Source organism: Adelges cooleyi, unplaced genomic scaffold (assembly GCF_023614345.1).
Source record: "Adelges cooleyi isolate 19-005CV unplaced genomic scaffold, UGA_ACOO_1.1 ACOO_flye_CR_arks_rails_tigmint_CR_PRNA_307, whole genome shotgun sequence".
Lineage (NCBI taxonomy): Eukaryota > Metazoa > Arthropoda > Insecta > Hemiptera > Adelgidae > Adelges > Adelges cooleyi.
In genome coordinates, this window is record NW_026095978.1 from 2,011,052 (window position 1) to 2,022,219 (window position 11,168).

The 11,168-nt window shown below is 27.4% G+C and overlaps 1 protein-coding gene across 1 annotated transcript; it reads left to right on the forward strand.

The window, feature by feature from the left end:
• The first annotated feature begins 47 nt into the window (after positions 1–47).
• LOC126839613 (zinc finger protein 583-like) lies at positions 48–10,319 on the forward strand. Its single transcript, XM_050575007.1, has 4 exons — positions 48–164; positions 8,132–8,260; positions 8,581–8,685; positions 9,452–10,319. Exon 4 carries the CDS (start codon positions 9,525–9,527, stop codon positions 10,182–10,184), a length of 660 nt encoding a protein of 219 aa, XP_050430964.1. The 5' UTR covers positions 48–164; positions 8,132–8,260; positions 8,581–8,685; positions 9,452–9,524; the 3' UTR covers positions 10,185–10,319.
• The last annotated feature ends 849 nt before the right edge of the window (positions 10,320–11,168 follow it).

The following is an 11,168-nucleotide window of genomic DNA, read 5'->3' on the forward strand; positions in this document are numbered from 1 at the left end:
CGCTTTATTTGTATTTTTTACAATAGTTCTTTAAATCTCAAGTTAATTTATTTTCTTGTGATACCGACGTTTACAGTGAATACTTTGACGTACAATGTTATTAAAAGTAAAACATATTTATTTTGCTCTCCTGAACAATTTCAATTTTGTGATTTAAAAAACAAGTGAGCATACAAAGAAATCGATTTATCGTGTATTAATAATTTAATACAAGTAAATAATATTGTAGAATTTATTGTGATTATTCGACGCAGGTCCCGATTTAGACATTTTGAACTTCAACATTTTTCTATATTTACTATTTTATTACCACTACTAGGAACCACTCAAAAGTGTAATAATATCGAATTGTTATGAAAGGATAGCTAAAGACATATTATTAAGAGGAACGGAAAGCGTCAAATTTGTTTACAAACAAAGACTGAAACGCAAAGTCACTTTCTGAAGTGTCTACCGAACCGATTTTAACAATTTGTTATTATTAAATAGTTTAACATCTCCTCTATGGAATGTTAGAAGGTTGATTTTTTATTTTTGTTTTGAAACCAATTTTTGTAAGCATATATATTTTAACTTCCTTATAGTTTTTCCTAATAAATCTAACTAGTTTTCTAATTGCTAATACAAAAATCGGCCTTTTAGTCCTCATAGAAAAAATAGTAAACTTCACATAAACCAAAAAATTGAAATCCGTCCATTAGACACCTAAGCCAGTAAAAGAGGCTAGACTTCACAAAAATCATTTTTTATAAAACTTTCGGCATAACTTGGAGAAAAATAACTTTTAATTATTATAACTAGGAAAACTTACCTATATTTTTTCACATTAATATTAGCCGGCATATTAAAAATGGCTACTAGATTAATTTTTTGTCAAATATTGCCTATCCTTTGTCGCTTATAAATAGCGCTTTTTGTTCCTTTAAATTATTACCTTAACGGTACTTACTATACTTAAATTTTAATCCCAATTTTTAAAAAAAATTATAAAGCCACCCAGAAAGCGTATTAAAAAAACACCTGTGTGTTTTTTATATGTGAAATATCTTCTTAGCCTAATTTATAAACGCTGTTACTTTCTATAGCTATAAATCGTCCGACTTTTCACCCCTTTATACTTAGGACATTAGCCTCGTGTAATAATATCGATATTTTTCGCACAACTTTTACAATAATATAATTATAGATATCCCTCTAACATTCTACGTTTATAGTTTTTAACTGTATTTACACTGTTGTTATTTATTAAAACGAGTGTAATGCGGACTTTTATGCCTAATAGGAAATATACCCCCATTTATTAAGCAGTTATATACTAAATAACTAAGTGTAACTAGTATAGGCAATGAGTATTATGTTTTGGCCGTATGTCCTCCTGTTATCACTTCTCCTCCTATTGTTATCACTGATAAGAGAAGACCGTTTGTTTTCATAAAATATTATCACTAAAATCAAGGTGGATTTATAAATCCACCTTGACTAAAACACAGATTATATGAAAACAGATTGTTCACTCGGGCCTTTAACAATAGGATTGCAAATAAGGCTCTATGATTGGCCCGCCAAAATCAGTATGACCGACTGAAGGGAATTTGTTTTTAAACGTGTTCGCGGGCTTTCGCATTTGTTAAATAATTGAGTTAAACAGAATGTTTCTCTTGTATTTACCAAACATTTTATAAATATTAATAACCATAATGATAATAATAATAATTTAATAATATTATTCTTACAATTACAGTTGTTTTATATTATCTTACGCACTATATAGTATGACTTATCCAAGGGCAATAATTTTAATTTCAATAATAAATTACAGTTAATAAATAATAATACATTTAATAATAAGACATTTTAAAATTCCCAATAAGTAAAAATATAATGCGTTATAAACAATAAACATAACATATCCATACTTATTAATATACAATTTTAATTATTTCTAACATAGAGAAATAGTAAGCTGTCCACCATAGGGCATGACAACTGACAGAGCATTAATCAACTATGAATAGTATTGACACGCAGTATTTAATTACATTGTTATTGTAAAAATAATATCAATTCAAAAATAATAAACAAAAAATAATTATAAATAAAATAATACAAATTATTATAAAAAAGTATTAAACAAATAAAAGTATTGCATATTTATATACCTAGTTATACGTGTTTTAATATAACCAATTTTTTATTTACTCTAATTCTATAGGCTACTCAGATAAAAGTCGTGCCTTTAAAAGTATATTTGGCGTACAAAATGCGCATACGCGCCTGCTAATAGGTTAAAATAAATAAAAAATAATGAACATGAAATATATAGTAAAAATTAATAAATCACAAAGTTCACATAAATAAAATAGTATAATTGTTAGTAAAATAGTATAAAAAACTAAAGTGCCGAATTGTTTTCCGTTTAACATGTTACGGATACATATGAGTTCTAACAACTGACAAATTTTCAACTTAAAGGTCCCAAAATGATGGCTTAAAAACAAAAAAAACTTGTAACCATCCTAGGAGGTGGGAAATGGGAGTAATATAAATCCGACACCAGTCCATTTTTGGTCGTTTAAAAAAAATGTTTTGCCAGAACCATTTCCATTATTCTGAAAATGCAAACTGTATAAAAGACTTAGATGCTATTTTAAGTATTATGAATGAAAACAAATTTAAATATAAAAATATGTTTTAATAATTTTAATTTTTTTTGGTCAGAATAATAATGTCAACCAAAAGATCACCTTGTATAAACTACAGGTGATTCATCTGATGTAAGACATTCGTTTTTTCAGAAAATTAATTCCCTTAAAACTGTTTAAAAAATGTTAGTAATTGATTATTTATTGTTCATCAATCTGTTCATTTGCTATGAAAAAATGTATAAAATATATCATAAATTAAATATAAATTAGTAAATTACAGTCAATTAAAAATTACTAAATTGCCATGAAGTGTTTCTTTTTTTAGAATTCATTCACATTCCGACATAAGGTTAATTAATTCCCATTCCTCATTCCTTAAAACTAAATGTAATACATTCATGATTGCATTCCTCTAAAAAGGAATGAAATCCAATAAATGCAATCTTTCCAACACTGATATATATATATCAGTGTTAGTAATGAAATGTCTTTGAGATAATGATAGAGTGTTATCGACGGGATCAATATTATTACCGATATAACATTTATTATTTTTTTAACATTTAATATGATAAATACACAGATTATATGAAATAATCATATAATTTGTGATTATATGAAATTATATGAGATTATATGAAATAATCATATAATTTGTGGTAAATACAAGTTCGATAATTTAGTTCCGGCTGACATGGTCACACTGGTTTCGGCGGAGTGCTTATCAGCTCATTTTTTGTTTACATCGAGAGTGAACAATCTGTTTTCATATAATCTGTGACTAAAATGACTTCTTATCACTAAGATAACGCGTTATCTACACCGATAAGCTTCTCTAATCACTGATAAAGTACTCTTATCACGGTTGGGTGACCCACGAGGTTCAAGATGAGCGATGAGAAACTCAAAAAACCGGTGGATCCTAGCCTGACGATGATGTAGGTATAAAAGCAAAAAAATGGATCGAACGTGCATGATGTAGTATTTTCATAATATTCGATGTGAGTAAGATAGTCATTTGACAGAAAAAAACTTTTTTTTGTTTACAATAGTTGATAATTAATTACATTTTATTTTTATTGCTTACGTTCACATTGCAACTATTAAGACGATTCCAGCTTTTTGCTTTCCTACTCAATCATTTTTTTTCTATTAATAATTATCATTGACCGGGTGTAGACTTAAGTTCGGTCCTCTAGGGGCACAGAGGAAGATTATTTTGTTTTTAACCTAGTATCGAATTTATTTATTGATTTGTCCATAAAAATAACACAATTAATTTAAATTAAAAAAAAAATATTTGTAACAAGGAAGATCACCTAAAAAGGATCAAATAGTTAAACAATATTACCTCATTTTAATGATATGATTATATTAGATTAATTTAATAACACTAGTACGGCTAGAGCCTCAGCTATTTTCATAGTTTTAAAGGAATAAGTAAATAGTTTTGTTTGTCATTACTTTACACATTTACACGAAAGTCAAGACTGCTATAAAAAAAGTTGCTTTTGTGACTATATATTTTTTAGTTATTATTTTATTAAAATTGGCTAAATCTGGATTACATAAATAGGTACAATATGGGTATTTGTATAAAATTTACAATTAAGCTTCATCTCAGTAAAAAAAAAATCCATTTTCTTGCAAGCATGTGTTAATTCATTAAATTGTATATTTCTTTAAAATAACTCAGTACATAAAAAAATCGATGTTTTACCTAACCGGATATGACGTTAATAGTACAGCTACAGTGTCTCAAAAACAACAAATTGAAGGTAATTACATTTTTTAATTTATATAATGTAAATAAGTCAATAATAAAAATACTAAAATGATATGAGGGGCTGGGTGCAAGAAGGGCATTTTCTAGAAAAACGTATTTTGAGATAAACTAAGTTAAAGTTTCAAATGTATGACACTCTTTTGGATCTGCTCACATGGTTATACAATTTGTGTCATATGAAAGATCGAATCTTAAAGAAAATAATTATGTTTTTTTTTCTGTGTCCACTAAGTTTTAAATAAAAGAGATATTTAATCACGAAAATGCCCTTCTTGCATCAAACAGTAATTACCTATTCTATTTCAATTAAAATGATTAAAGAACTTGAATTTTATTAATTTATTCATAACTTTTGAATAATATGAACATAATATTAAATAAACAAATAAATAATAATAATTAAAAGTATACAAATAAAATTACAAATACAAATTTTACGTTTTATTACTTTTAATTTTAAATATTATGTTATTTCCTTAATGCTTAGTTTTCGAAATAAAATTTTCCGTGAAAATGACTTTCTTGCACCCAGCCCCTCGTATGTTACTTGGATAACATAACCCAAAAAATATTGTTATGTTATACATATTATAACGTTGAAAATTATATTATTTTAGATATTTTAACTTTACAAAATAAAACGAACAAAAGAAATTACTAAATTTGTTAGGATAATGTATCGTTTAAAACAATTGAAAACGAAGGATTTTTGCATATTCTAAAAACTATATGTCCACTATACAGGGTGTTCCAGCATGAAAGGTAAGTAATAGGTGATTGGACATCTGGGGGACCTCCAAATAAACCCTCCGTTTTCCATTTTTTCGATAAGTCAAAAATTGAAGATTACGACAGTTAAGTAAAAAAATAATGACTTAAAAAAAAAAAAAGATGCCCTGTTATTTAGTGCAAAAAGCTGACCTTAAAAGAGGAGTCACATTATTTTCAGTCCCTTTCGGCCCCTAACTCAAAAAATGATAAGACAAAAATGATTAGAGACCGGAGATAAAGGATAAGTGATAAAAGATAAATGCTAAGACATAATTGATTAGAGATAAAAGAAAAGGGATAATTGGTAAGAGATAAATAAGGAGAGATTAGAGAGAAATAATAAGAGATATGGGCTAAATGATAAGAGATTAGAGATACATAATTAGAAACAAGAGATAAGAAATAAATGATAAGATATTAGTGATAAGAGAAGAGTTAGGGCCTGAAAAAGACTGAAAATGATTCCTCTTTTAAGGTGAGCATTTTGCACTGAATAACATGGAATATATTTTTGTTTTTAGGTCATTATTTTTTTACATTTTAGTTTTTTTAGAATTCAACTATATAGGATGTTCACAAAGATTATATTTAATGTTGAAAAAATTGTTATCTCCGCAAATTGTTTCCAAGTATCTTTCTAGTTCTGCAATAACAATAGCATTATACTGTACTATTTCCTTGTTGAAGGAATTCTCCAAGTTCTGTCGTTTGGTCAAATAAAATATTCTAGTTTTCTTAGAACGTCAACTGAAAGTGTTTTTTTTTGCGATCAAACATTGATATTTGCACAAGTGCATTAGTTTTTGCTCTGATGTGGAACTAACAGGGTATTGTTTTTCACAGTGTTTGTGTGTTAAAAATTGCAAACATTCTTCATAATCGATAAAAATGACCCAATAATAATAGTGGCGTTAATCGCTTTCCGAAAAATAATTTTTAGAGGTATTCTTTAGTATAATAAATTTTTAGATAAGAATACTTAAATGTATTTGGAATTATTATTTTCATACCGAGGTTTGGAAAATTATCAAGGAAACCGTAGCTTTCTATTTGAAAAAGCATAGCCTTTTTTGGATGGTGATTATTACATTGAAATACATATATAGACTTGTGTAAGGTGTCTTTATTGAAAAGTGTAACTTTTTGTGGTGAAAAGTATTTTATTTACTTTCATGTTCCACAAATGTTTTTCTGGTTTTTAAAAACAATAATCCATTTAATATAGGGCACTAATTTTCTCGGAAAATAATTAAAATTTTTTATTTAGAATTTTGCGCAATATCACACAGTTTGTTTTGAACAAATTTTACATAATCTGTTTTTTTCCCATTCGTGATATAATAGTTAAACATTAAAAACAACTATTATTGTTAAAGTAAAATAACACCTAAAAGATACAATATCAAGTACAGAAACTCTATTTAAACAGCCGCAATCGTACGAAACCATTTTTATATTTTGTTTTGATCAACTATAACATATAGATCGGTCTGTTGTTTTCTTTCTGTGCATACCTAAATCGTTCATACTTGCATTTTATGCTTACTTCGTATCGAACACTATACCAGGTTTTTTAAAATTATATTATTATTTGTATCTATTAAGCATTTACCAAAACATATTTTATTAATCATGGACGGAAAAAGAACAGACGTTGTCGGTAAGAATATTTAAAAAATCAATAAATGTAAAAATATTTATAAAATGATAAAGAAATATAATGATTTTTTTAAAATATGTTTTTTTGGCTTAGAATTTTTTGAAATAAAAAAAGAAATCTACCAAGATGAATCATGCCCACAACTATTCAGGTAACAGTTTTATAATATTTTATAACGCAGCAATACAGTTTTATAAAATCTATATATATATATTTTTAATAATATACAAAACATTGCTGAAAATATGATACAATTGACTAATATATTGCTTGATTGTATGAGCTACGATATGAAATCGAAAATATGTTATAGTATTAGAGAATAAATTAATTATTGTATCAATTGTTATATTAATTATATTGGGCTTTAATAGAAAATACAATAACTAGTTATTATACACAGTAGTATAGGTACATAACATTACCCAATAGAGGACTTGCAAATAATATAACTTAATTGACGGATAATAGAATTATTATTACATTTGTTACTTTTACTGACAGTAACCAGTCTAAATTTACTGCTGATTTAAATATCACCACTGGTACGATTATAAAGATTTTAGTTTAGTGAAAAATAAGTGAAAACCAAGTGGTTATGCTATAATAAATGTAGTTTAAATCTACTACTATGAGACTAGATTTTATCAACATGAACTATGTGTATGTTAAGTAAAAAAAAGAGCCGATAATAGATTTTTGGGTATATTTTGATATTTTAAGACCTAATCATAAAATAATAGTTTTAATTTTAAAAGTTTTAAAAATGCTAAATAAGAAATATAAAATTATTAAAATTTAAAAGATAAACAAAATTGAATTTATGAATGTCTTAAAGCATTCATAGATTGAAATATTATGTAAATAATTTTGTTTTGTATTGAAACTTACTATGGTGTCACATTGTGTATGCGTTAGTTTTATATAAAAAATTATGGTGACATTACAATTTAAATTAATTTTCGCTTTCAATGTACTACTTTATCTATGATTAAATGAATAATTATAATTATTATTATTATAATACGATTGCAATAATTGTATTATTCTGTGCATACAGTTTTATAAACTACTATGATAAATAAGTTTAAGATTTAAGTACTACATATTTTTTACATACATACTTACTTCTCATTTAATAAGTAAATCGTAATTACAACTTACTTGTCTATATTTATCTTAGAAGTTAAGAAATAATAACTGACTCCATTAACACATATTCTGGGAGACATGTATTATTTACACAACGTATTATTTTGTTGTTGTTAGAAAATCCGCAATTAAATTGGAAGTCGGCGAAGTCGATAAAGATCATTTTTTCAAATCTGAGATAAAAACAGAAGAAAATGAAGATTTATCAGTTGTAAAAGAAGAATTTTTGGACCTTCATTATACTGAGTGAGTCCATAATTTTGATAGTGAAATTATTACCTTAATTTGTTTAACCATTTAAAAGGTAAACTTTCCGTATACTTAATTGTGTCCATTAGTTTTAAGAGAAACTGTGTGTTCTTTAGACAGAATCCGATATTTTCCCATATACTTATTGTTTATTATATATTGTTGTATATTATTGTTTATTTATTATTATTATTTTTATTTAATTATTGTTTATTTATTCTATTCACAATATGCTTGTCTACCTTAAGGTCTTAAGAAATTGAGGATACGGTTATGTAACATGTATGATCACTAACTAAATTTTTGTTTTGTTTAAGTTTTGTCGAATCAAACTTCGATGCAAAAAATATTAAGATTGAAAACACTGAAGCCGTGAATAGTTCTGACTTGGTATTTTTAGTTCCAGAACCGCTATTTACTGGGTAAGTAATTTTTTTTTAAATTTAATATTACACCTCTTATCTTCTATCTATTCACTGAGGTCGGCCATATACATATTGTATATTCCACGCACACCTTGGTTATCTTTACATCTTCTTCTTCTTTTATCTCATTCGAAAGGGTCAACCAGCCAAATCTAATAGAAACCCAGCAGAAACAAATTGTTGCTCATCATTGCTCTTGTAGGTATCATATGATACCAAAACGTAATTATAGTGTATTAATAAGCTACACAATATTTTTTTTTGGCCCTTAACTGCATAAAAGTACCGTTTGTGTACATTTTATAAAAATCATATTACTTTATTCATTAGTAGGTTCACATATAAGAAATAAAACCGATCCAAATGTAATTAGCTATTAATAAAAATGTACATGAATAGGTTAAAAATAATTACTACTATTTGAATTTTCATAGTTAAAAATATCCTTGTGGTGTCGTACATTCAATCATCAAAATACCCCCAAAAAAATATCATCACAAGACTTTTAATATGAAATGCATTAAGTATTGGTTATTTTGTATACCTATAAAAATAAAAATTATTAAACAATGATCACTATGAGTACAGTTGTGATGTATATTTTCAACTCCAAAGATTCTGACTCGTGTGTGATTTTTAAAAAAAATATTTTGTTTTATTTTCTTAAAAAAATTATGTTTTTTATTTTGTTTTAAACTTCAAACTTTAAGTTTAAACATACACAATTCACTACCATAATAAATTGTAAATTATGTTGTTTTAGCGATACATTCAATACAATAAAACATGACCGATTTTTTACTGAAGAAGAGCCATCCACGCAGGAAGAACTGATAATGTCTAACGAGAAACTAATTCAACGTACCTTATGCTCAAGAACATTCGCACAACCCAAAAAACATGAAAACCTATTTCAATGCGAAGTGTTCTCACAACAAGCAGCACTCTCACAATCTGGTAATCTCAAAACGCACACGGGCTATACACCTTTGCAATGTTCAGTATGCTTGAAGAAATTTTCACAGTATGGAAGTCTAAAAATGCACAATAGAACACACACGGGCGAGAAGCCTTTTCAGTGTGAAGTATGCTTAAAGACATTCTCACAGTCTGGAAATCTTAAAACACACAAAAGGACCCACACGGGCGAGAGGCCTTTTCAGTGTGAAATATGTTTGGAGACATTTTCATATTCTGGATATCTTAAAACGCACAAAAGGTCACACACGGGCGAGAGGCCTTTTCAGTGTGAAATATGCTTGGAGACATTTTCACAACATGAAAATCTTAAACTGCACAAACGGACACATGCGGGCGAGAAGCCTTTCAATTGTGAATTATGTTTCAAGGCGTTTTCAGTATCTAGTTATCTTAACAAACATAGAATGACTCACACTGGTGAGAGATCTTTTCAGTGTAAAGTATGCCTAAAGGCTTTCTCACAACCGGGTCATCTCATAATGCATAAAAGGACACACTGGGTCGAAAAAGTGTAAAAATTGAGAAAAAAAATGATTCTAAACTAAGTTTATAAACATTTTTTTTTTTAGTTTATTGTATATATTATGTACTGCACAACACGTTTTGTAGAATACTTTGGAATAGAAACATATGTTATTGTACAAAAATAGAGCCTGTAACCGTTATTGATGTAGAAATAAAAATCTTAAAAAAATGTATCAAATCATTAAAACAATTTTATGTATACTTATGCAGAATGATACTTTTAAGTTTTGTGCTCAAGTACCACTTTTGACTTTAAGTTTACACAAATTCAATTTTTTTTAGCTAAGTAAATTTAAAAACTGATATTGAATTCGTAATCACCGACCCCAAAAACATATAATTTGAAGCCTTTTACTTAAAAATTCAGAAAAATGTGTTAGCTTTGATGCAGAGCGGCGAAGGTATTGGTTTTATTCTGATGTGAGCTTTTTTTTATCTGTATACACTGTAACTTTTTTAATACTGGACCAATTACAAACACGGTGTACCAGATGTGAGAAACGAAGAGACGCTAAAAACTGTCGGTTGGTAACGTTGACCCGTGTTAGGTTAGGTTAGGACCAGTGGTCGGTATCATAATATTATGTTTATTACATGATATCACAGACGATTAAATCGTGTTACTGATTATAGTAGATACACGATTTGTTGGGAAAAAACCGATCCGTGTACTTATTAAGACACTTAATGGTTCTGACACGACAAAACCACTGTTGTTATCTCGTTATTCTCCATCACAGTACCAGTATACGATTTAATTTTATTTAAATGTTAGAAACTCAATTTTTCTTTAGAAATAACATAAATTAATATACAGGGTGGGGCAGTAAAACCGGCGATTTCCCAATATATTTAAATGGGAAAACTCGTTTCACTACCCCAACCTTTACATTTTATGGATCTATGAAAAGGTTTTTAGTTGCATTTTGTTTTGTAACATGAATCGTCACCATCCCAACTAAATATAACAAGAC